Source organism: Pleuronectes platessa, chromosome 10 (genome assembly GCF_947347685.1).
Source record: "Pleuronectes platessa chromosome 10, fPlePla1.1, whole genome shotgun sequence".
Classification (NCBI taxonomy): Eukaryota; Metazoa; Chordata; class Actinopteri; order Pleuronectiformes; family Pleuronectidae; genus Pleuronectes; species Pleuronectes platessa.
In genome coordinates, this window is record NC_070635.1 from 12469062 (window position 1) to 12495991 (window position 26930).

General features: G+C 43.9%; 2 protein-coding genes across 4 annotated transcripts; one reads left to right on the plus strand and one right to left on the minus strand.

The window, feature by feature from the left end:
- The first annotated feature begins 1105 nt into the window (after positions 1-1105).
- Positions 1106-23475, plus strand: kmt2bb (lysine (K)-specific methyltransferase 2Bb). 3 transcript variants are annotated; one of them, XM_053433203.1, is made up of 36 exons: positions 1106-1443; positions 2842-2920; positions 3093-6587; positions 6704-6885; positions 7026-7145; positions 7298-7484; positions 7630-7861; positions 7950-8017; positions 8107-8364; positions 8561-8667; positions 9502-9627; positions 10023-10136; positions 10378-10524; positions 10623-10715; positions 10812-10929; positions 11034-11147; positions 11311-11495; positions 11616-11717; positions 12012-12122; positions 12310-12386; positions 12600-12823; positions 12927-13030; positions 13152-13289; positions 13476-13634; positions 13741-13858; positions 13942-14020; positions 14115-14275; positions 14376-14543; positions 14645-17696; positions 18131-18231; positions 18485-18622; positions 18736-18988; positions 19299-19406; positions 19604-19687; positions 20107-20236; positions 20378-23475. In XM_053433203.1, exons 1-36 carry the CDS (start codon positions 1114-1116, stop codon positions 20651-20653), a joined length of 11538 nt encoding a protein of 3845 aa, XP_053289178.1. In that variant the 5' UTR covers positions 1106-1113; the 3' UTR covers positions 20654-23475. The 3 variants fall into 3 exon arrangements, with proteins under 3 accessions (XP_053289178.1, XP_053289179.1, XP_053289180.1); XM_053433204.1 differs by having other exon boundaries at positions 1106-1419; XM_053433205.1 differs by having other exon boundaries at positions 1106-1281.
- Positions 21143-26578, minus strand: igflr1 (IGF-like family receptor 1). The gene is made up of 7 exons (XM_053433206.1): positions 26326-26578; positions 26046-26238; positions 25619-25646; positions 24997-25105; positions 24832-24912; positions 24586-24675; positions 21143-23916 (listed from the first exon to the last, which is right to left on the minus strand). The coding sequence occupies exons 1-7, from the start codon at positions 26423-26425 to the stop codon at positions 23591-23593; spliced, it is 927 nt and encodes a 308-aa protein (XP_053289181.1). The 5' UTR covers positions 26426-26578; the 3' UTR covers positions 21143-23590.
- Between the last annotated feature and the right edge of the window lie 352 nt (positions 26579-26930).

The window sequence follows — 26930 nt, forward strand, 5'->3', positions numbered from 1 at the left end:
GGGGTTAAAAGTTACTTTTATATTTTTGGCTTTTAGATACTGGATGATTTAACATACTTTAAAAACCTATTGTTAGAGAATAACCCAGCACTTGCCAACCTTATCTTCGGACGCGTTACAAGAATCACAGTCTGCTTTGATGTCCTCAGGCTGCCCCCTGCTGGCTGCTGGGTTCCTCTGCTGCTCTAGCTTGGTTTGTGCAGCTTGTGATTAACTAAAGTTGTTTAAATAATTAAATAATTATTAATGTTGGTGACATTTCCTTGATAAATGGGTGGAGTTTTTATAGCCTCTGCTAAGGAGGTTATGTTTTCATCTCTGATTTGTCAGTCAACAGGTTTATGTAATAACTACTGGACCAATAGGAAAACTTGGAAGCTTCGCAGAATCTGTCGACCTACAGTTTTGGCTGATCCCCACCTCTCCATTCGGTCTAATGTTAATCTTAATAGAAACATTTTGAAAAGTTGAATGGGAGTCAATGGGATGCTTCAAGAAAAGGAACGATCAACAGTGTCAGTGATCATAGATCAAATAAATATTTGATGTATTAGACAGTTGCAAAGGTGAAAGATTTCACCTTTTTCAAGCGGGCCAGTAGACCCGGTCAGTATCTCATTCTCTCTCTCAGCTAGTATGTGTCTCTCGCTCTATCGTTCTCTCAAACTGAAACAGTCTCTGGGGTAAACGGCGGGAAGCACCTTGCACACATTAAACATTTCTAGAGAGATATTTTGTAGTTGTTATTATTACTATTATTTTTAGTAGTAGTACTAGTAGTAGAAGTAGAAGTAGTAGATGTAGTAGTAGTAGTAGTAGTAGTACTAGTAGTAGAAGTAGAAGTAGTAGAAGTAGTAGAAGTAGTAGAAGTAGTAGATGATGTAGTAGTAGTAGTAGTGTCATATATCAATCTATGGACCCTCTTACATTTCTGAATGGTTGTGTCACGTACAGCCAGCAGAGGTCGACTCTCCTCTTCTTCCTGCCGGTGGAGCCTCACCCAGAAGACTCGCTTTCCCTTGCAGCATTGCGGCCCCCCTCCCATCTCGCGCCTTCCCTCTTGTCTCTGGTCGAGCTGCTAGCCGTCGGTGTGTGTGTGTTGTTGTTGAAGCAATGATGGCGGCAGCGGGATGCGGATCAGCAACCGCGGCTGCCGTAGGAGGCCAAGGTGGAACCGCCACGGCCAGAGGTCGTTTCCCCGGTCGGCCTTGGTCGTCACGCAGTCGTTTGCGCTCCGAGAAGCGGTGGCAACTCGGACGATCAGGCTTAGAAGCTGATGATGTGAGTAACGGAGGGCCAAGGCCCGCAAACATGGTCCTCTCGTTAAACGATGACCAGTCTCACTTGCGCTTGCTCGGGATAGAGGCGAGCCACCAGGTCCTTGGCCAGGCTGGGTACAACTCTAGTGGGAGTGAAGAGGTGAGGTCCCAAACCGAACCAGGAGTTAGTATCTTTATTTCACCTTCTCCCATTTTGTGTGATCGTTAAATGTGTGAGAGTGAGTGCTGTCCACAGCGCTGTGACTGAGTGGTGCCATGGAGAAATGTCAACATCCCTCTGCTAGGCTAACGTTAACTTAAGCTTGCTGAGCTACCACTACATGCTAGCTGATGTTAGCCCAGTGCAGCTGACATTTAATTCACAGTCGCAGCACTATCCCACTTCAACAAAGCAGCGGAGCACTGCAAACTTACACCAGTTCTGTCCCGCGGTGACGCTTACGGAGGTTAAAACTATTAACAGGAGGAAAACGGGGGTATTTGGTATTTATTCTATATCCAGGTAGTGAGCTAGTCCATTTGTAAACAAGGACCGCAGTTATTTCAAGTGTGGCCCGCTCGTTATCGGGCCAGAGTAGCAGCTAGCTAACATTAGCGAACACAAAGAACGGGAAGGCTAGCTCCTCCTGCGGAGCTGCTACATGCTAACTGCGCTGTGTTAAAACGCTGCCCATATGCGAGCAGAGTTGTGAGCCTAGCTAGTTTTAATAACACTGAATAAACTGCTGCAGGTCTAACGAACGTCCCCGAGACCCAGAGACACTCGGATGAGAAAGTTTTGATTGTGGCTCGGTAGCTTTTCGGTTGACAGAAGAGTTTTAATGTGTTCGAGGGTAGGGTAGGGCTATCTGCTAGCATATGTTGCCACAGGTTTAATGGTGGTGCAGGAGTGTGCCAGTGCCACTTGCAGCCTTGTTGGTGGAACTGGAAAGCGTCACGTTCATGCACATGTAGTCGTTAATGTTCCCGATCCCCATTCACACCAGTGGAGCTGCTCGTAGACTTTCATGTCTCAGCTCCGGGCATGAAGTAGCGGTTCAGTACTTAGAAAGTGAGGGTGGCTGCAGACACCTTGTCTCGAACACCCAAGTTGGATTCATACGAGGGTTGTAGAGCTCAGATCTGGCAGGTGAAAAGTTCCCCCATAGACAGCTAATGCATTTTGGTTTTATTCTAATTTAGATCCTTTTGCTGTTTAAGTTGTGTTGGGTGAATGAAAATAGTTGGTTGAATGTGGATCGATGAAAACAATTGTCCATTGTGTGTCATTGATATTCTTTTTATGTTTTTCTTGCCATTATTATTATTATTCTCAGGCATAGCATTTTTTTCAAATAAGCTAAGATAAACTTACATTTAGAATTTTAAGTTGCCATTATGCTGTGGATGAATCCATCTCCAACAATGAACATTTATAGAAATATTCCCGCTTTGAACTCTGTTAACTTGGTCTTTGCGGTGGATATAGTTACTGTAATGTTTTTTTGTTATACTTAAGCAGCTATACGCAGAATGGAGTCAAGTAATGTCAAGTCTTAATTGCCTGTTTTTATTTCTCAAGGGAGATGACTTCACAGGATTTGAAGCTGATAGAAAAGGTCCCAAAGGGCCTGCATGGTCTCGACAAAACCCTTCCAAAGGTAAATAACAACACATCACTGCACTCATGACATGTTAACTGTTATTCACTCACGACACAGCTTGCAATCATTCCATGTGATGTATAGGAAGCTTTTTTTCTTCTAAACTGTAGTTTTGACTGCAGTCGAGGAGCTATGGTTCTGTATTGTCTAATGTGTCTTTGTTTTGTAGGTGATGCTGTCAACACAAAAACTAAACGACAAAGTGAGAAGCTGCCCCTCAAAATGCCAGAAGTGGAGGCAGCTCTAACCCCAGCTGATCCTGTAAAAGAAATAAACTCACTGGAGGAAGTCCCCGTCTTATCTCCTGAGACAAAACCTGCAAAGGATTGCAGGAAAAGTTCGAAAGGAAAAAACACCATGGATCGACAGTCCACTAAAAGCGGAGCCTCATCAGCAGCACCAAGGATTACTATAAAATTGGTGGCCAAAAAGAAAATGAAAACTGTTAAGGAACCTGCTTCACAGAAAAAATCGGTGAAGAAGCTGAAGATAAAAGGATTTCAGGATCAGTCTAAAACCAAGGACATTCAGGGCGACCAGATTTCAAGTGCTCATGTCAAATTAAAAACTGAACCACTTGAGGATAAACCTGTCACAGAGGATCAGGGAGAGGAGACTGTACCTGCAAGAAGGCGCGGGAGATCTGCCTCAAAGACAACAGAGCCTGTCAGCCAGACCAGCGCCAAAGTTGTGTGTGATGACCAAAAATCGAAAGAGGGAAACGTAGTCACTGCAATGGAGAGTCGGATTAAGGAGCCAAAAACAAATGCAAAGAAATTAAAGCAGAAAGAAATTGCAACAGAACAGAGTTCTGAAGTTAATCAAGTAGGAGTTCGCAGGAGCAACCGAGTCACCATCCCCCTCTCTACAAGTGCAGCTGAACCAGAGAATCTGAGCAAAAGTGATGACATTCTGGTGGAGTCAAAAACAGAAGTTTCTAGAACTGCGGAGGCCAAACCATCTTCCAGAGCTGACAGACGAAGGCAAAGCAAGAGGCTTAATAAGGATGTAACAGTGCCAGAAAACCATGATCCGTCATCCACAGAGACAAAAGAGGACATGAGAGTCCCAAGTTTAAAACTGAAAAAGATCAGAAACCCCAAATTGGATGCCCTGGCCAGTAAGAAAAGTTCGACTCGTAAGAAAAAACGCAAAAAATTTGTCTGGACTTTAACATTAGTGAAGGGGGAAGGTCAGACTCGGGGGACTGAACACACTGACAAAGCACCGGAGAAGAATGTGAGGGAAGTGGATCCGTCCACTTTTTGTGACACAAGTGTCAACAAGACTTTGAATGGAATGGATGTAAAATCTAAACTGGAAAACTCCGCCCCACAAGAGAGTAAAAGCATGGACAGCGAGTGTTCTCAAAGAAATGCAGTCATATCATCCGAGGAAAAACCCACTTTGCATGTGGAAGTTGAAGTGGGACCGGTACCTGAAGTTCCTCCTGGAGAAATAAACAAGACGGATTGCGGGAAAGTTCCGCCTCTTCAGATCAAAAAGGTATCCTCTCCTGGTAAACATAAAAGCTCCAAGCCATCATTTTTAATTCAGCAAGTCAGTCCTGTGTCTGAAAAGGTCGAAGATGTTCCCAAAGAAGTCAGTGAAGTCAGTGAGGATAAGTCATCGTGTCAGGATACGGTCGTCAACCCATCTAGGAGACTAAGGAGGAGGACGTCAAGCATTGATTCAACACAAACAAAGTCTGTCAGTCATAAAGCAGTGACCACTCCGAAACGAAGACTCAGAGCGATTCCACAGGAGGACGCAGCTCCGCTTGTGCAGATTGAAGAGTCTTCTCCGGTTCCAACTGAAGATTCAGCTACAAATGCTGTTCCTGAAAACTCTAGTCAGGTTTTGGCTGAGGAGCCCTCGAAAGTGACGATTGTAGACACCACGAAAGTTCCTGAAAAGGATCCCTCAATGATTGCTGGTGATCCCTCACAGCCGCCAGTTGAAATCTCTCATCAGACTGTAAAGACTGAGGTCGAACCACAGATTACAGAGGCCAAACCATTGCCTGTGCCTTCCAAACCTAAAAGAAGTAGAAATAATAAATTACGAAAAAAGAAGTCTTCCCAAACGAAGAAAGCTGTCATCTCCCCTGAAATCCCTGTCAACACAGAGTTGGCTCCAGTTGAAGCTACTATCACAGAGTCTGTAGAAAAGGAGGATACGTCTACTACACTTTTAGAACCAGAGGCAAGTCAGCCAGAAGCAAAGGATTGCACACAGTCAGAGGCAGCACAGATCTCTGTGTCAGTGGAAGCAGAGCTTATACAGTCACCGGTTAAAGAGGAAACAGACATTCAGTTGATAGATAATCAACATTCTTTGGTGTCCGAAAGCCAACCACCATTAGTGTCCGAATGTCAAGCACGTGACCGAAAAACACTGCGCCATAAAAAGAGATCTCTCAAAAAAGCAAAAAAGAGACGGAAAATTTTGATTGGCCAACGTCAGAAACACCGGCACAGAAGCAGAGACGGGAAGTTTGCTCCACTTAAATCATCTGACGGTCAGAACACAGTTGAAGAGGATAGTGACATGTCCAGCCCATTGGCCGCTACCACACCGGTCCTGAGCTCCAGACTGATCGGAGTGCATAAAAAGTACAAAAAGACACATTCGGGTCTAAAGTTTTTCGGCTCTAAAAGACCAGAACCACAATCTAAAATAATTTCCAAGCTGCTAGAAATTGGGTTTGAAAAAGATGATTTAAAGCAAGAAGAAACGGAGACGTTAGTTGATGGGGGGCAGGCAGATGTCAATACCCAGCCTGGCAAATCGAAGTTTGTCAAAAACATCAAGCACTTCATTATGCCTGTCGTAAGTGCTAGATCCTCTCGAGTCATAAAGACCCCGCAAAGGTTTATGGATGACGCTGGAATGTCTGTACTGCCTCGAAGAAGCTCTCCAAAGAAGGGTATACAGTTTGGTTTGCCGATACGTCCGGGAAAGAGGCGAGACTATGGGATGGACAGACCAATATCCCCTATCCTGGGGGTCGAAGAGGAGGACTTATTGAGTGAAGCGCAGCTGGATGTCGATCTGTTTTCAGCTCAGGATCTAGAGGACAACCTTGATTTGGCTGACAGCCTGTTCTCTGAGAGAAAAAGCAGCAAAAGTGAAAAGAGGAGGTCTTTTATGAAGAACTCTAGCTTCAAGTGGAATATGTCAGAGGAGTCTAGCGAGGAAATGTACACACTGGACAAATCTCCAGAGAACAAATGTGAGAATCTGTTTTTATCGGCACCAGTTGATAAGCCCACAGAACTGTCCACTGACCTCCTGGATCCTCAGAAAAAGAGAAGCTCCATAAAGTTTAATAAACAAACAGCTCAACTCAAGATTTATCAAAGGCTGAAGAAGATGCACTCACTTCTTCCCAGAAGCAAAAATACAACAGAGATGGACTGCGTGAGTAAACCTCTTCCGCCCCCTGTGGATTTGGCAGAAGGACTTGATGATGAGGCCATGAGCATCAGCCTCAGGCAGCGGAGTACAAACGTTGAAAAGTCCAAGCTCAAGATTGAAGACCTCGATAGTCCGGGCGTAGTTAGGAAAGTGTGTGTTCGGACCACAAACTCTAAGACACTTTTATTGCAGCACAGTAAAGAGAAGAGTTTAGCGATGAGAGACATCACCCAACGTCACTCAGGTAAGAAAAAATAATTAATATTATTTACTACCAAGAAAACAGCATTTTGTTTATTTCTGATGTAATCTTGAAGGCCGTACCTCGTAATGGACCCTGGCATTACTTTATATTCACAGGAGAGCTGCAGTCAGAGAAGACCTCGGGCACAGGTCAGAGCGATTACCCCGGGACTGTGGAGAGGGGAACGTCACAAAGAGCGCGCCTCGCTGGTGCAAATAAAAGAATGTTCAATCTCCTCAGGAAAGCGAAGGTCCAGCTCATTAAGATTGACCAGCAGAAACAGCTGAAGTCTTCTGGGGTAAGGTCCTGGTGAACACAAGTCCACTCTCAGCTGTTGTAGACTTGTAACTGTTCATTATTACAAAAGTTTGACATTTTCTAGATATTTTTTTTTTTAGGCTTGTAGTGATGCCTTGTGTTTGTCCATCAACTCTGCAGCTGTTATCTGGGCCGAGTGGTGCCAGGTCTCGAGATGTGAACTCTAAGAAATTAAAGAGGAAGCAGAGGGGGCAGCCGCATGCTGCTGTTCCAGTCAAGACAGAGTCGCCCCAAGGACAAGTAAGTATTCAACTCAGTGGGCACAACAGGAGAAATCGATTCCAACAACAAATTCTGTCTCTGATTTCACCACTATTTTGAGTTTTTATCTTTTGGAGAATGATTCAGATTTGCAAAGGAATTGAGCCCTTGTCTCTTGCCCCCCTCCTCAGCCTCAGCTCGTCTCCCCGCTGTGCCAGGAGTTTCGTAGAGCAGGAGGCCCACGAATCAAGCACGTGTGTCGCGCAGCATCTGTGGTGCTGGGGCAGCCTCGAGCTTTGGTCCCAGATGACATTCCCAGACTGAGCGCTCTGCCTCTGCATGAAAGAAGTGGCATTTCCCCATCTGCCATCACTAAAGGTGCGTAGATGGGACCTGATTGACAGACACGTGTAGACGTCTTCTCTTAAAATATGCTTATAAACTTTCCTCTGACTTGAATCTGATGACTTTGTGGCGTTTTTTGTTTTAGCTGCTTGTTCTTATTTTCTTTTTATCGTTGCAGATGCCGGGTCTCCCTCAGAGTCGGACAGTCCTGGACTCTCAGATCCAAAGGTCACCAAAGTCAAGAAACCGTCGAGTTTTGCGAAACGGAAAGGACTCGGGCCGTTTGGGTACCGCTCTCGGAGGTGCGGCGTGTGCAAGGGCTGCAACCACGAGGACGACTGCGGCGACTGCATAAACTGCCTCGACAAACCGAAGTTCGGCGGTCCCAATACAAAACGGCAGTGTTGCGTGTAAGTTGACATATACTTCATCATTACCCGTGGCGGAGCACGACAATGTGTTCAGAAAAAATGAGGAATTCTGTTTATTTTCTTCAAGGTATAAAAGATGTGATCAGATTGAAGAGAGGAAGGCACGCAGACTGAGTGGAAGGACAGCACCCAAAGGTAGAGTCTTCACCTGAGCACGGAAGCTTCATGTTGTCATATGTTATAACATTAAGTGATTCAACGACGTGCCTCCTCTCTCTTTTAAGGTGCTTCCAAGCGACAGCGATCTTCACTTAGCGGGGGTCATTCAAGTAATGACGAAGGAAACGAGGGCGGCGCGGACTCACCATCTGGTCTCCAGGGCGACGACAACAGTCCGTCAGTAAGGAAACAGCCGAAGCGTGTCGTGAAACCACGCGTCTACTTCGACCTGGTGGACTACGAGTCAGATCTGGACGAGAAAGGTCTCTCAAGCTCTGCGTCGCCAGCCCGGAGGAGAGGAACTGGATACCGTTTCAATCAAGGTGAACTCTCAGAATCCAGTCAGGACTAATGCTTAATTTACAATTTTTTTTCTCAACACCTCATATAAATATTTGCTTAAATATTATGCAGAGCTTTGGGATTTATAAACACTTTTCTTTAAACTATTACAATTATTTTTGCTTCTAAGTTAAATGCGTCTTATTAATGAAACCTGTTTCTATCTTTTTTTCATAGACTTCGTATCACTGGATGGTTTCCTGGGAGACATTTCAGATGAGGAAGTCAGGCATCGGAAGTCCAGTTCACACCGTGTACAAGCTGGGAAGCGTAAACCTGAGAAGGTGGGTGACTCTGAGTACATTGGTGCCAGGTCTATGTTAGAGTTCCACTCACACACATGCTCTGCTGAAGGGTGGAAAACCAGGCTGTGCTAAAATGTTAAAAAAAGTCAGCTGGCCAGCATGGGCACACTGTGTTTTAGTTCCCAATTAGTGACAGAAACCTGCCAATTTTGCCTCTTGTTACCACGCCAAATGTAAATTGCCAGCTTGTTGGTAGGGTGTAGCTGAGAGCGTCTCCCCCCCCCCCATTTCAGCCTTTTTCCAAAATCCAGGCCTCTTTTATTTTTTCCAAAGAGACTCCAGTTCTTGTTCAGCCACTCCTCAACAAAGGAAGGATATGATGCTGTAGGGCCTTCCACATTATTTGAATTTAAGATAAACCAAGGCAAAGATTAGTCAAATGTGTCCGGTTGTTTTCACCTCTGTGGCATCATTCTGTCTGTATCACATTCATTTCCACATGGAGCACTAGCCACACAAGCGTAATTGTGGAGACACCCAACCTGTGCCATAGACTCCACAATAAAAGCTGTGTTCTTCCCTTCCCTGGCCCATTCCAAAATATCTTCTTTGAAATTTGCACAATATAAACTAAACATAACAGTGCAGCATTTTATGTTAATGTTGTAAACGGGATCATGGCAAAGAGAGCTGCAGCTGCCAAATGCCCACCTTGCATCAGGGCTCCACAATATCCATTGCTGTTTACAGTCCACATTGTGCCATGCGGCGTGTCATCCATGATGCATATGAAAACACATAGTTAAAAGAAAGTATATCAGCGTTTTAAGGTCCATCACTGCACACATTTAATAAGTAATGCTTGTCTTTCAGGGTCAGACACCTCAGGTTCCGTTTGAGCAGACTCCCCCCAGTGTGCTGGCAGCTTTGGCTCATGGGTTTGAACAGAGAGACGTGGAGTCATCTAAACCTACTCACAAAATCAGGGTTGATTTCAAGGTAGGTCACTTTTCTTGCATTGTTACAAATGTTGTAATATAAATGGATTTCTCATGTTCATGTTCAGAAAGAAAACATGTTAATCTCAAAAACACCAAGTCACACACAGTTAAGGAAAGCTATGTAACATTATTAATATTGTCCACTAGAGGTCAATATTATTCATAAATGAAAATCACTAACGTCTATAGTTGTCTTTCCTGCTTCCCTCAAAACTCACTATATAACTTACCCATCCTGAAGTCAACCCACTGAACCTTTGTAACTGAAATGACATGGAAAAAACTCTGTATATGTATTTATGTGAATAATAACAACGTTTTACACAACTACTGTGAGCAGCGTCCTCTCAGGTGGTTTTTTGTTGTTGATGTTATGATGTGTCCCATTTTCAGGAGGACTGTACTTTGGAGAACGTGTGGAAAATGGGTGGTTTGAGTATACTGACATCTGCGCCTGTCATGCCGCCCTATGTCTGCTTACTTTGTGCCAGTAAAGGGCAACATGAGGTAACTGCACAACACATTGTGCTCTACTTTAATTGAAATGTTGCTTGACAATAACCACCTGAAAATTCTTAACTATTAACTGATATGATTGTTCGTTTATTTCGTACATAATGTAACACAATATCATACAGGTTGAAAAAAACATATATTTCATTATGTTTGAAGAGACCCTAATTTCATGGCCATTTTGAAATAAAAGGCTTCTTTGTTAATGCCAACATCTTCTTTTTTTTTTTTGCAGATGCTGTATTGCCGAGTATGTTGTGAGCCCTTCCATCAGTTTTGCCTTGAACCAGCAGAGCGCCCCTCAGAGGACAACAAAGAAAACTGGTGCTGTCGTCGCTGCAAGTTCTGCCACGTGTGCGGCAGGAAAACCAAGCACTCAAAGGTAGGAGCTGCTCATCTGACTTGTTCTGTCATATTTTTTATTTGGTAAGATTCATGGAGTTCAGTTAGTAAATGTTATATTTGTCACGTCTGCCTCAGCCTTTGTTGGAGTGTGAACGATGCCAGAACTGTTATCACGCCTCCTGTCTGGGACCAAACTATCCAAAGCAAAACAAGAAGAGGAAAGCTTGGGTATGTGGACATTGTTTTAAAATAGAATTAAACAGTGAAGTATGTTTGAGGTTGGAACACATTGATTCCTGGTCTGATCTGATGGTTTTTGTGCAGGTTTGTATCACATGCATCAGGTGTAAAAGTTGTGGCGTCACACCGGGTAAGAGTTGGGAAGCTGACTGGAACCATGACAAAGGCCTCTGTCCAGACTGTTCAAAACTATCTGACCAGGGTGAGAATTCAACCTCGAAATTTGTCAGAGTTAGTCAGTCCTGTATAATCTCCATCAGCACCAATCTGTGCTTATAGTAAGCATCTCTATGTTTCTCCTATAAGGTAACTACTGTCCAATCTGCTTCAAGTGCTATGAGGACAATGACTACGACAGTCAGATGATGCAGTGTGGCACCTGTAACCACTGGGTACATGCCAAGTGTGAAGATCTAACAGGTATGATTTTTGCTCTACATCTTTCAGAGGAGAAAAGAACCCAAACTAATGAAATAAAAGGTCTATTGTTATTAAAGCCTTGTTCTCAGGTGCTTAAGCGGTGTACTATTTTAGATGCATTGCTCTTCATCCACACTTTAACTCTTGTGTAAATTCATTTCAGATGAGCTGTACGAGATCCTGTCCAGCCTTCCAGAGAGTGTGGTGTATTCATGTCGGCCGTGCAGTGTCACCCAGCCCAGTGCCTGGAGAGAGCTGCTTTACATCGAGCTCAGGGCTGGGGTGGAGAAGGTGCTAGCGTGCCTGCTGTCCTCCACCCTCACTCAGCACCTTGTTACCTGCTCAAAGGTAAGAGACTCAGCTTTCACATCCACCATGTGACAAGTAATGCTTTTATGTGATTATTGTACAAATATTTACTTGTAAATGAAATACGGTGTGTCACACATGCATTTGTTTCTGCCGTAGTGTGTGAAGTTGGTCGATTCTGACAGCAGACTAGAAGGACAGCCAGCCTGTGACCTCCGAGCTGTCGGCAAGAAATTTGATAAGGGCCTTTATACCACGTTGGTGAGTACAGAGCCTCCTATTCATTTTCCTGAATTTGTTGTTGGATTGAATGAGGCTTTATGGACATTAATATTTCTGTGAGAATTGATGGATACTGTAAAGACATTTTTTTATAAAAACAAAAAAAAAATGTTTGAATTAGTCTCCGGGGACAAATAAGGTTGTTTTGAATTTTGAAAGATAATGCTCCAGCTCCTCTTTCTACTGTAACAGTGTTTTTGAGTGGTGGTCTCGTTCCTCCACACCTGAAAAATGTGGAAGTAAGAAATTAATGTAATTGTTTTGTCTTTATAGAAAATGTTCCATGAAGATGTTGTTCAGGTGGTTAGAAAGAGGCTTGAGCAAGAAGAGGATCTTCCGGAGGAGAAGAGACCCACTGCCCTGGCACGCTCTTACTACCTAAAGGTAATGTAGGACCATAAGCACATGTCTGCTCGTCATTTCTTCATATTTAAGTTATAATGTGTAAAGCTCCAACTTGTTTTTCATTATTAGCTAATGGTAAATTAAAAAAACATTAAAGTGACATTATGTGTTTAGAAATGCAGGTGCTTTAGCATTTATCATTGACCGGTGTGATTTTTCCGTAAAGCTCCTGGAGGAGGTGTTTAATTGGTTCAGCAGCCAAGACCCAAAGGTGTGGAGCTCTTGTACCAAAGACATGCCTATGTGAGTAATGGTTTCCATTGACTGGTTTATATGCATGTGTACATTTAATTGAAAATAACTGCACATAAATGGCCCCTGCCGATAACAATTAATCATCATTATGCATTCTGTTTACTTTATACTTTCTTGTGACTTTGACGTGCAATTTAACTTTTGCATTGAAAGGGATATTTATGAGCTTTCAAACTCTAAAATGAATTCTTTGGTTGATAGGGGGATGCTGTCCCAGGCTGTTCATCCTCCAACAACAGAGCACGTTTATGCTCAGTGGCAGGAGAGGGAGGAGCTCATGTCGAGGCCCCCACTGCGGCTCCTGCAGGAGGACAATGAGGAGAGCTTAGACGTTAAGGAGGAAGAAGCAGTTTCTCCGATGTCTGGGGAGCTAACAAGCCGGAACCACTTCAAAAGCAGCAGGGCTGGCAGGCACAAATTGAAAGGTAACGCTGTCACTTCAGGAGAGGGGATGATGACATTTGATACCTTTTTTATATTGCTACACAGTGATTGGGTTTGTAATGTTTACGTTTGCATAACCATTAGGGAAAAGAGGGCGGCTTTCTAAATCAGATCCAGACACTGGATGGTCTAAGGATGACGAGAGACAGTGCTCGTTGTGCCAAAAATATGGAGACCTCAAACCTAATGTAAGTAACTTTTTAAACACAAAGTAAAAGTTGACAGTACATCTGAAATACTGTACATAGCTCATTTATTTGTAAAACGGTGGTATTCACATTTTCGTGTATTTTTGTATTTTTTTTACAGGATGCGGGCAGGTTGCTGTATTTGGGCCAAAATGAGTGGGTACACGTCAACTGTGCTCTGTGGTCAGCTGAGGTGTATGAAGAGGACAATGGCTCTCTATTACACGTACACAGTGCTGTCACAAGAGGGCGCTTGATGGTTGGTTGCTAATCTATCATGAAAACTGATGTTAGTGTAACAATGTGTGTTAATCTACAATCTGTAACTTTTGCTAAAATGCATTTTCTGAACTAAACTCTTATAATAATGCATCAGTCAGACTCTACTACTTGATTGCTGACTCAAACTTTACATTTCACTCCCATCCAACCCAATCCCTCTTAGCGATGTGAACGCTGCAACCAGACGGGTGCCACAGTGGGCTGCTGCCTGACATCTTGTCAGAGCAACTATCACTTCATGTGTGCCCGTTCCCGCCACTGTGTCTTCCAGGATGACAAAAAGGTCTACTGCTACAAACACCGACATCTCATCAGCGGCAGGGTACGTTCTGATCTTACAACTTCTCTTCTGCTGAGCATGGCTACAGTTTCAGTACTTGGTTTGATCATGCTTTTTTTCATCACTTCTGGTCCTTCTCGTTGAGCAGATGAGATCTGGTCAAGAGTTTGAGGTTAACCGGAGGGTGTATGTGGATTTCGAGGGGATCAGCCCCCGCAGAAAGTTCTTGACAGGACTGGAACCAGAGCTGATCCAAGTCATGATTGGTAAGCTTCTTTTCATTAGCTGCCTCTTTCACTCCTGTTAACATTTACCAGCATAAGCTTATACAAATTATGTCATTACACAGGTTCCTTACAGATAGACAAACTGGGTATGCTGTCAGAACTTTCAGCTTTCAAAGGAAAACTCTGTCCGGTGGGGTTTCAGTAAGTTGCATTTCACAATTTCACACATCACTAAATTAATAAAAGATAGCGTTGAAGCATTCAATTTAAACTTCTTTTCTCGTTTTTTCCTAAGGTGTTCTCGGTGGTACTGGAGTACAGTTAATCCATTGCGCCGGTGCAAATACACCTGTAAAGTCCGGGAGGTTCGGCCCGTTGTCCCAGAGAAGCCTCTTGAGGAGATGCCCGACCGAGGAGACAATCACACCATCGCTCACGGCCCCTTTCCACTACCTGGTTTGTGTGTTTCCTAATGAAAATTGCATCAGGAAGTGTTTTACTGTAATTTGATAAAGATGCTAATAAGTTGTAAACGGATGTTTTGAAAAATCTTCAGAATCTGAGGTACAAGAGGCTAAAATGACAGACTCCCAACCCCCGACAGAGGACCGCTTAGTCCAGGCACCTCCCCCTAAGTCCGATCACAGTGCAAGGCCAAAGATTCCGAACTATCCCCAAACCAGGAGACCGGCTGGAGGAATGTCTCGACCTCTGCCATCTCCAGGTGAAATATAAATAAATTCTAAATATTTGCAAGAATATTTTATCAATCCATCATTTCAAAAGTATGTGTCAAGCTGCTGATGAATTCTGTTTTCTTCTCAGGTTTAGGCAAGTTGAAACCCCACCACATATTAACCATAAGTGATCTGGAGGAGACTCGGCGGGTTCGTCCCCACGTCCCACATGCACATCCAACAGGCCCCCGCGGTCGCATGTCCCCCCCGCCTCTGGGCCCTCTGACTGGACCGATCACCCTCCGTGCTGGAAAATCTTCCCATCCCACTTCCCCACTGTTCCCACTTGCTACAGACAACCAGATAAGTTCTCAATCGTCCCGCCCAGTCGGAGGTAGAAGTGCTTCCTCAGTCAGATCTGGAAATACAATGACCCACGGTACCTCATCTTTCCTCCCTCAGTCTCCCTGGCAGGACGGTACGGGAAACTTTCCTTCTTCAAGTCTGTCCTTTGCTCGAACTCGATTAACATTTGATCTGAACCAGTCAGACTCAGTCGAGGTGCCGCACAACTTCTTAGCTTCACCAGAGCCCGAAGATGTCTCTCCAGCCAATGGTACTTCACCCCAGGGAGACTTGGACCAACAGAGGGATGAAGAAGAATTTCCCTACAGTTCATTCCACAAGGATCCCAGCCTGAGTCTTGGCCAAGAGATGAGGACAGAGCTGGAGATTGAAGAGACTCTCCTGAATGAAGGTGTAGCAATGAACTGTGGGGGGCAGATAGTAGTGGAAGGTGATGATCGGGAAGAATTTTGGGGCAGGGCTCAGGACGTGAACAAGAGGAAAAAGCTTGTTGCCAACCTACCTCGCCCTGCAGCTTCAGCCAGGGACGACTTGGGAAGCACCTCCTCTGATGAGGATGATATGCAGCATTATTTTGACTTCTCTCGGACAATAGTCAGTCGTCCTGGATCAAAAGATCTTTCCAAGTCTCCCTCCTCCCCGTCCTCCCGGCCTATGGCTCAGCTTGATGGTGTTGATGACGGCACAGACAGCGACGCGAGCATAGTGACCAACAAGGATGTTCAGAAAGTTGATGGTCCTACCCAAACTCGGATTCAGGCCAAAAACCTGAATAAGAAAAACGTCCCTGAATTGGAAGCTGCAAACGGCACAGAGGGTGTTCAGAGTCTGTCTCCCAAAGCATCGTCCATTGATAAGCACACAGATTCTTCATCAGTTATCGTTTCAGTTGTCAGCAAAAGTCCTTCACATGGTTCAAATCAAGATCCACCTAAATCATACGATACTACTCCGTCAAATGACATCAACAAGGGATTTGTTTCTCTAAAAATGTCTACAAGCTCTTACACCGAGACTGTGCTTCCTACTCCAGATCATGATGCTAACTCGCTCACAAAGGTGCCTGAGACCTCATGTTCAGTGGGGAAATTCCAGGGCTCCATTCTTGGGTTTGCTCCCGAAATGCCTCTTGTTCTTGAGAGCTGTAGCACCAGTCCACATTTAACTGACATGGTTCCATTGCTCGAGACACAACAGTCTGAAGCCTCTAAACCCCAGAACTTGAAGCCTGACCGCTTTGTATCATCAGCGGAGGCGTCGGCTGTGTTAATGAACCACTTGACAGCCAATACAATGGAGCCATCTCTCGCTGATGCTTCTGATAGTAGTCAGCGCATCTTGTTGGAACTTCTCCAGCCACCTTCAATGTCTACAGATACACAAAACCCCTCTCAAGTCCTTGTAGACCCCTTGCAGATGTATACCTGCTTACCAGGCTTACCAAGTATTACACTGCAGCCTGTAACATCCTCACAAGAGTCTGCATCCTCCATAGAGCCTCTGTCTACTAAACTAACCACGCTTACTACTGTTGGAGACATGACACAAACACTGCTTAGTGTTGCTCCACAAAACGATCCCGTGCTGTCAGCGACATCAGGCGCCCGACCTCCAGCAGGAACGAGTGGAACTGTCTCTCTACCCATCTACTCCACACAAGCGCAGGTACTGGGCTCTACGGCTGTCACCATCGTTTCTTCCACTGCGTCAATACCATCTCTGTCTGTGCTGACGACACAGTGTTCAGCTGCTCCAACCACTATCCAGACCACCTCAGCCCCTCTGATCCTCAATGGTTACAGCGCCACATCGGCGCAGAAAGACCCCCCAACCGGCCACACAATCTCCATCAACTTTTCCACTCCCAGGATGGCTTTAGAACCTCAACAGCCAGTGTTGTCCCAGGCGTTACCTGGTCATGCCATTCTTACTGTGAAAGAGGTGGGGGGCCCTAACGTGGATCCCACGCCACACGTCCTGCTGGTGAACCGCCTCGGGCAGATCTTTGTGAAGAATCCAGAAAGCAACACTTTTCAGCTTCCCACCCCCAACTCCTCCTCCTATAACTGTGTCACTCAGATCGCAAGTCTTTTGCAAAGCAACGCCCTGTCGGCCACGCTGGCAGCAGCTGGCAACATGCCCGCACCACCCCCCAGGCTCACTGTGGCAGCCGCAGTGCCTCCGTCAGTCACACCTGCAGTTCAGAATCCAACCACAATTACACAGCTGCTCACCAACAACAGCAACGGTGCGGTGGCATCAGTTAATGTGAAGAAGTCAAGGAAGAGCATAAAAACCTCAAATGACGAAACTGCAACGCAATTGAAGAAACCAAAGAAGAAGAAAGATTCCAGAAAGTCATCCAAGGCCACGGTACAGCCCGCCCCGTCGGCTGAGGAGCCCCCCACCGCCCCTTCTGAAAGTGCCCAAGCAATTATCAACCAAGCAATGGCCAGTAACTACACCCCCAAGTGGAGTGGGCTTCGAACACTCAGCCCCTCCTCGCTGGTTTTGCCACCTGGCCTATTGATTGAGCCAGAGCTTCCTGTGTCTCCTCCCCCTGCATCGCCACCAGCAGCTCCTGCACCACGACCTCGCACCCACGTCCGCATGAAGAGAGTGTCCTCGCTCTCGGACCGCATCGTCACAAAGAAATCCAAAGTTGACTTCCTGCCACCAGAACCCGTCAGCGAGGACCAGGAGCGGCCCATACCCACCTTTCCCAGCATCTCCAGCAGGGCCTCAGGAGTCCGCATCAAGACACCAACAGTGAAAGGAGTGCTGAACCTGGACGAGTTAAAGGAGGAGCGAATCAGCGAGTCCGAAAGCACAGGGTAAGATTTACTTGTTTGAAGTAGGGATTCAACTAATGATTATATTCAATACAGTTTAATTTGACCAACTATCCAAATCCCAAAGACATTTCATCCTTCTATTGATTCATATAATTCATTACATTAAAGCAATCTCTAAACTGAAAACATTAGCAGTAACCTATTTTAAAAGGTGCTAACTCAATATGGTTCATCTGCATCCAGGTATATTTTTTGCACTGTTGACAATTTCAGTGAAATCAGTCACTTACATAAAAAGCATCTTTATGGATGTTCTAGACAAATACTAGAACATCCCAAATCTGGGTTTGGGAAATAGTATACTACATTTGAGATTAATTGAGTTTTACACTTTTTGTTTCATGTGTCAGATAAGATGAGAAAGTGTATGTGCTTATACGAGATTTATTGTGTTTTTTAAATATCTTTCTCAGGTCGGATCCTTTGGATTACATGTCTTGGGGTGAACAAGGCAAGCCGCATGCTTGGGAACCAGTTGGACACAGCAACTTGACTGACTGGAAGAAATACTCTGGTAAGCATGAGTTGTGAATGTGTAACAAAGGATTCCCACTTTGTCTGCTGTGCTTGACATGACATTAAATAAAGGCTCGGACTGAATCTGCTAAGTACTTTGATCGAATGTGACCACAACAGAACCTGCACCACATGACCTCCTCTCCACCACATGACCTCCTCTCCACCACATGACCTCCTCTCCACCATGAGAGGAGTTGCTAGAACAGTAGGAAAGACTGAATTGTATAAATTGTGTTTGTGTGTGTCAGGTGCTGCTTGTACCTCAGACGACGAACCACCGCCGTCTGAAAAGGACGATGAATGTTCAGCTAACAGAGACCAGCCGTACTTACAATTTGAGATCACCAGCGATGATGGGTTCAGTGTAGAGGCAGACAGTATCGAGGGTAAGGCTAATATTTCCCTAATCATCAAAGTGATAACATTAGTATCTTTTTGTTTTGTTCTGAATCCACTGGTGTCCACCGTATTCACTTACAACTCCACATTTTCCTCTCAGTGGCTTGGAAAGCTGTGATAGACGGGGTGCAGGAGGCACGAGCGCTGGGGAGGCTGAGACCTCTCACCTTTCAGAGGCTCACCGGGGCTCGTATGCTGGGTTTGGTCCACGATGCAGTGGTGTTCTTGCTGGAGCAACTTCAAGGAGCCCACCGATGTCAACCCCACGCCTTCCGTTTCTTCAAACTGCTCAGCCAAGAGGATGATCTGCCGGTCAATGCCAGTGGCTGTGCTCGCTCTGAGCTCCATCTTAGGTACGTTTCCTCCTTTCTGTTGCTGCACTATGTGAGTCAGAGCGTTCACAAACAAACTATTAACACCAATATGACCACACAGAACTGACACTAGTCGGGATGGGCACCAAAACCTTTTTTATCAATTCTGATTCCCTGATTGATTATTAATAATCTGGAGTTTATTGCTTCTGTTCTCTTTTTTAAATAATTGATTCATAAGTGGATTTGTGAAACTATTATACTTTTTGTATTTGACTTCAGTACACTATCTGATTGTTCAGTTGATGCTCACCTAAACCTGACATTACTGTCTCTTTTCTCTTAACAGGAAGTCCACGTTCGATATATTTAACTTCCTGGCTTCTCAGCATAGGCAGCTTCCTGACAATGGGCCTTATGATGATGAGGAAGATGAGGTTCTGTTGAAGTCCACAAGGTCAGTCTTCACTCGTTTTGTTTTATTGCTGGAGTTATATGTTTTCACTGTTGTGTTTTTTTGGGGCATTATGAAAATGTATTAGACACCACATGGTAGCTGTTAAAATTAAAAAGTAAAATTCTGTTCACCTCCAATTATTTAGACCTTTCAGAACCAGAATGTTTTTGATGAATTGATTTCTGTCCCTTCTTTAGACGAGCCACCAGTTTGGAGTTGCCCATGGCGATGCGCTTCAGACACTTAGAACGAACATCCAAGGAGGCTGTTGGCGTCTACAGGTCAGTCCTACGTTTTCACCATAATTACAATTCTCTGTGGAATTGATGACGGCCCACTGGCTGAAATAAAAGAAACTGAAGAGCAGATTTAGAAATGGCTGTGGGTGGGTTAGATCTCTCTCAATTACTAATACAATTATATTCTCCTGCTTAAAAAATATGCACAAAGCATTTGTCAAATGTACATTTTGCCCTGATCGCAGATGTACAAATAACCTTATTTACTACATCTACTGAAATTCTTAAGGGTAACGATGAATAAGATAGATGGAAGGCTGGATGTACTTATGTGAGATGGGTGTCGTATGTGTATTGACAAAATTTCTGGTCAACAAGTTGACTGCAGAATTCATCACACCGTTTCTTTGCATCACTTCTGCCGTCATGAACTAATCAGCCTTCCTGTGTGTCTGTTGTAGGTCTGCCATCCACGGCCGAGGTCTTTTCTGCAAGAGGAACATCGAAGCAGGGGAGATGGTTATCGAATACGCAGGCATCGTCATCCGCTCAGTGCTCACTGACAAAAGGGAGAAGTACTATGATGGCAAGGTTGGTCTGCTTTTTCCCCCATTGTATCAGTTTCATCTGAATGCATGTCAGTTATGAACAGTAACTGAGGGTTGGGGTTGAGTGAGGTTAGAGCAAGCACCTGTAAGTAAAAAAATAAATAAAAATGTTTTGTTATCGCAGGGTATCGGCTGCTACATGTTCCGCATCGATGACTTTGATGTGGTGGATGCGACCATGCACGGCAACGCAGCGAGGTTCATCAACCACTCCTGTGAACCCAACTGCTACTCCAGAGTGATCAACGTGGAGGGCCGGAAGCACATAGTCATCTTCGCTCTGAGGAAGATCTACAGGGGGGAGGAGCTCACCTATGACTACAAGTTCCCCATCGAGGACGCCAGCAGCAAACTCAACTGCAACTGTGGAGCGCGGCGATGTCGACGCTACCTCAACTGAGCGACCCCTCGAATGAGGAGGGGGGAGGATCCCCTTCGCTAGCAAGCCTTAATGTCTGATGGCACTGGATTGGATTTTTGGGAGGACGTGGGCAGTCGACATAGCAGGTGAATTAGCCACTATGAGACCAGGGAGTAACACTGGGCTAGTTAGATGTGATATGTGGACATTTTATCGGTTGGACAATAACAGGAAGGGAGCGCGAATTCCTAGGCTCTTGAAAAGTTTGTGTTCGCAAGGTTCTTCTTTGTTCCCATGTCCCCACAGCAGTACGTTTACTGGAGGCAGGACAACATGTTAGGCTCCTGGATCTGTCCGGACGACACCAACAGAATTTATTTGATACACACGTCAAGCCTTATCTGTTTGATTCATCGTTGAAAACCCGTAGTTAAGATTTGAGGGATACCTTATACGTTTTATTCATTTCTGGGTGGGGGGGTTGTCTGTTTATGACACTTTTGATCATGATTGCTCCATCGTCCAGTGATGGGATCATTTTAAAGCCCCGTTCGTGCAGGTGGTGAAGTCAGTTCCCGAGCCATACATTCACCCGTACCTTTATTTGTGCATTTTATCAAACATTTAACACTTCTCACGTTGTTGATAGATTTTGTTTTTTTTCCGTTTTCTTTTAGACGCAGACTTTTTTCATATATAACAAACATGGTGCTAAGCTTTGACAGGTCGTCAGTTGAACTAAGCTGTCCTGTGAATCGGGAATCGTTTAGCTGTTTATTCACCCTGCTGAGATCATGTATCTTACATTTATGCACTCGAGCAGTACTCTTACCGTCATTGGAGTATAGTGTCTGCTAGGTTTCACACTTGGGGTCTGCTGTTTATTCTTCTTTCTCTTTCTTCCTGTGCAGACTTGCAATGTAGATTATTGCAGTTTCAGTCAGTAGTGTCATATTTATAAGAATGGAAGCAGGAAACCTTTTTTTCTGCTGATGTACAGTGTATGTAGCAAACACTACCCAAGCCAAAAGCGACGAGTTGTGGTGAATATCAGTTTTTAGATATATATATATATATATATATTTTATTACTCTTATGGCAGATGCTCATTACATATTGCAATAAGACTTTGCTGCCCTGTAGTTGCGCATTAAAAAACCCATAAAAACATACACATCCTTTTCATCTTTGTGAAACTTGCGAGAGTTTTATCTCTTGATCAGGGAGGGCACTGGCGTAAAGCATCGCTTCTGAGTGTGTGCACTCAGCTCCTGCACCAGGCTTGTTGAAAACAGGGTGCACAGACTTTACAGATGTCGGTCGCAAAAAAACAAACAAGAAAAAAGTCTGAAGTAGGGCTGAAAGAACACACTCAGCACCTTTTGATAATTGTTTTTCATTGTTCTTAGTCCATGTTCAGTGCTTTCATTGACAAGGCTAATTGAAATCATACACTGTTCAAATTGTATATTTATTCATGTTTTTGATTTTGAGTTTTAATGGTTAAAGGTTGTGCTTTGTATAAACGGTGGTGGTCTTGTGTATTAGGAGATCTCCCCCATCTGTATCTTTATTTCTTTTTTTTTTTATTGTTTACAAATTATGTCCTTGGTTTCACTAATTTACTTGAATTTTCATTTGGGGCAGTTATGTCGTGCATTTAAGCCTTTATGACAAATTGTTCTAAAGCAGGTATTTTTAAAGAATCATTTTTATTTTTTCATTTAATTTTTTCTGTTATGGTAGATAGCTGTCGGTCTTAGAATCAGACACAGGAGTAAATTGAGCACTGTTTGCCTTTCCAAGCCCATAATCATCGCTTTGTCTTCACACCGTTCTCTCCAGACAAACTGGAGCAAATTTCCATAATGTTTTGGACGTAATCTTTATCCCATTTCCTTCTTGCATGTCCAATCACTGGGATGGAGCCCAGATTAACATGTGTCAATCACCCACCTGACAACGAGAGCAGTCACTCCCAACTCCTTGCAAGGATTCTACCTCAGCTGTTTAGACAGATGTCTGGGAATACTGATGCAAAAAAGAGAGGATGATAATTTAAGAGTTGCTTGGTTTTAATTTCCTGCAGAGTGTGTGTTTGTGTGTGTGCACGCGCGTCTGTCTGTGTATTATGTGCGTGCATGTGTGTGGGTATGCACCTGAAATGAAGGATGCAAAGCACTAGTCAAAACCTTAAGTTATCATGACCATCTCTCCCAGAATCTGTTAAGAAAGCTGTATGTTATATATACACACATATATATATAAATAAATATATATATATATATAAATATATATATAGTAGGGTTATTTTAAAGTAAGTGTAAAAGACTTAAAGATGAGAAGATATGTGATCTTTAAATTTACGTCTTTGTAACCATGTACAAATAAACCCTGAGTTTGTAAATATTTGTATACATATTTCTAAACCGGTTTAATTTTTCTATGCACTTTTTTTTATTTATAATGTCATTTGCCTAATAAAGATGTTAAGATGTTTGAACAAAAACAAGTTCCTTTGTGTGTAGCAGCGTGAAGTTAGCGTTTATTGGAATATTCTAGAGATTTGTTGAGTAATATTGATTATTGTATTTCATTGTTAAGTTACAAACAAGTGGGTAAAGAAGATTTTTAGAAATTTGTCTTGCATTTCTAGTTTTAGAAAAATAGTCATCAGCTCAGCTTGCACAGAGGAAGCACCTGTGGACAAAAGCAGCTGCTAATCAGACACGACAGTATCTTTGTATCGACGCTGCTCTGAGTCATTTGACATTTCTCACTCAGGACAAAATCAAATGTGGCCGGAGCCGGAGCAGTAGAAGTTGCCCCACAACTCTCATAAGTTGTCCGTTGTTATCAGTTCAGTGAGCCACCTTTTCTCTTTGAGTAAGAAGTTAACATTTGAAAGTGTCCATCTCACAGGCATGATTCCATTCTGCATGGGGCTGCATCTCTGGAGTCCCCAGTGCAGGAGGACTACACGGGTGAGTCGGGCGGTTGGAGTTGGGCAAGAACGGCGATTGCATCATTGCGCTCCATTTGACTGAGCAGCTTGGCCAGGTGTCCCACTGTCCAGTCAGGGTGGCTGCTGGTGACCCGCTCCAGCACAGCCTTTAGGGGGCTCTTGCTGTCCTTCATGGAGTAGGTGTAGGTGATCCAGGTGGAGGGGAAGGAGCACTGCGAGGCCAGGTGCTTGGTGTTCTTCAATAATTGACTTTCCGGATCTAACAAAATCACCAGCTCCTCCAAAACATCCAGGTTGTTCAGCACCGTCTGTAAAGGCGCTGACAGGATGTCAGGACCTACAGACAAAATATGTACGTTGTTATACTGGTGATAAAACACACTGGTTTGTGCAGCTGGGACGCTGATAAGCAGCCACTTTACATTTCACAGGCTCCTACTGAGTTAGATAATTTTGATGCCTGTCTCAGACATGCAGAGGACTTTAAAACATTAAACTTCTGGTATTTTTCAAATTGGATCTGATGTCAATTAGTGTGGGTGAGATGAATGGTATTTGCTAAAGTTTGTCATCAGGGGCAGTCACAAATGTCCACTAAAATTGCAGTTTTTTGTCCAATAAAAGGCTCAAATTGGTATTTGGGGTCTTTGATGAGAGTTTGACAACTTAACACATGTCTCGCTTAACCATTTAGTCAAGACTCAGCGCCCAGTCACACATGAGAATGAAGGCAAATGTCACTGGTCAAAGCTCCCCAAAGTGGAAGTGACTGAGGAGGCGCACCGGTCTGACCTACTACATTTGTGTATTAGTGACCGTGCCCTTGTGGGACCTGGGTGGGTGGAGGCAGACAGACGTGAAAACGTGTAAGTGAAGGTGAGGTTGGAAAAAACTAATGGAATTCCCCTTTAACATCATCACAGAAGATCATATTTCAAGAAAAGGTAGAATGGGAGTATCGCAGTTTTGCAGTAGTTTTACATATTTTCCAGTAACTTCCACTCACTGAGAACGTCGTTGCTGCAGGCAGAGAGGGGAGCGAATCCTTCTTTAGCCAATGAGGACCTTTTGCTGAAATGCAGTACAGGGTGTCGACCTGCATCCCCCCCGAGCATGACACACACACAAGTTAGTAAACAACATCAGAACTGCTGTAAAATTAACCCCTAACATATAAACAGTTGTCCAAAGAAATTTCGTTTCTGCTTCCCCCCCCTATCTGTATCTACAGCTTCCCTTTCAATATTCCAACCTTTGTTTCGCTTCATGTAGATGATGTAAGCCGATATCAACATGAGCGTGATGCAAATCAGGATGGTTAACGGTACGGCCCCTGCACAGACCAAAAAGACGGGGTTGAATTTAGACCTAGAAGAAATGAGTTCCTGTTGTGTAATCGAGAGAAATTTGAACCTACATATTACAACAGAACTAGAAACTGCTGTTGTTGGGTTGAAGGTCGTTGGAAGACGTGTCCCGGTGGGTGTGAAGTTAGTGTGTTTGTCTGAAGGAGGGTCTGTCTGAATCTGAAAGGAAAACAGAGGGAACCTTTCGTGACAAATACGTTCAGCCCGCACTTGGGGCAGTGGTTCTCAGGTCTGTGGATCAGAGTGAACGTTTCCAGATCCATCCATTCAAATTATCATCATATGTGAGTATTCTGTGTCGATGGGCTGAAAATATTTCTAAAACATTTTTCCTTCAAATGATTCAAAGAGACGTACACGGGGGGGGGGGGGGGGGGGGGGCTAGTTCCTTCTAAAGAGGAACTCAAGATTTGAAAACAACTTATGATTCATTCCATGAAATCGGGGTGACTTTTTAAAATTGTGTTATCATTTCCCGTTGTGAAATTAGATAATTTCCTCTTCTTGTGCAGATTGAAGAGCACATGGAGAAGTTCCCTTTTCTACATGAAAAATGTGAGAAGTTACACGTTTGATTTAGCCGCAGAGAAACGCAGATAAAGTAAGTCAAATTAAAACTTCATTGAAATATCACAATAGAGTTACACATGTCGTGGAGTGAACTGTACTCACTTTGACAGGAACCTGTGTGGTCAAGCCTCTACAGAGAATCAGAGAGAAGACAAACACCGGGGCTTTTACACTGTTAAACACACAACTTCCTAATTTGACATTGTGTTTTGTGATCTGTCTTTTTTAGTTTTAGTATTTGACATTGAGTCTTTTGATCTGATGTTGTGTTTGGGGGATTTTCCATTGTGTTTTTTTTTTTACTTATTAAGTCTTGTGATTTGTTGTTGTGTTTTGTTTTGTTTGCATGAGTCGTACTGTTTTGTGTTTTGGTGTGTTTTGTTTTTTGTGTTTTGTGATTTGATGTGTCGTTTTGTTTTGTGGTTGTACTTTTTTACATTGCAACGGCTGTTCACTGGAGATAACTCATCCCTTTATAAATGTATACAGGTCTTAATTAAGGTGTGCTGTGGGAGTGATGGATGCTTACCTCAGCTCTTCACACTCCGTGTCAGTAGTTGTGTTACAGGTCCTGATAACGTTACTTCCAGGCGGACATGAAGTGCACTCTACACACAGAGCTCTGCTGCCGTCATTGAAAGAGTTGGCTTTGCATTTGCTGTGCCCTACGTCGTGTCTTCCTCCGTTGTCATCATAGCCACAGTTAGGATTGACTTCATACCCTGTGTCATTAACATAAAATATAACATACCATCATATCATACAATATAATAGAATGTAGTTCAACAGGATATAATATATCGACCTACCTGGTTTGAATTTACACGGCACACATGTTGCAGTATTAGTATTATAGTAAGTTGTTAGGTCGATGCATTTTTCGGAGTGCCCCATCTCCTGAGCTCTCATCTGAACGCGTGTGGATCAGGATCGGAGATAATGTCAGTGAATAAAACACCTGCTCTGTCCACGTGGCGCCTCCCGCTCCACACACACATTCTGTGAAGTGTGACAAACTGCGGAAGGCTTTTAACAAGAGCAGCAAAATGTGGAAATGTCACCTGCACATGTCATCAACTTCCTCCCGACACGGATGTTCAATCATCATCAAACGGATCTGCTGACTCATTCTCTCTAAATACGACTTACACAAAGAAAGAGAGAACATCCACACTATTAACAACTTTAACTACAGTGATACATGCATCTTTATTATTTCTTAGTTTAAAAGATCAAAATGTGATCATGGACCATATGACGGTGGATTGCGAATCAGAGATCGTGGATCAATTTTTCTAGTTTTATTATTGTAATGTGTGGTCATGCTTCAATTTCTGTCCTCTTTAAGATCATCGTCCCCTCAGCAGTCGGACCTTTAGACCATAGCCCTGGTGTATGGCACACACACATTTTA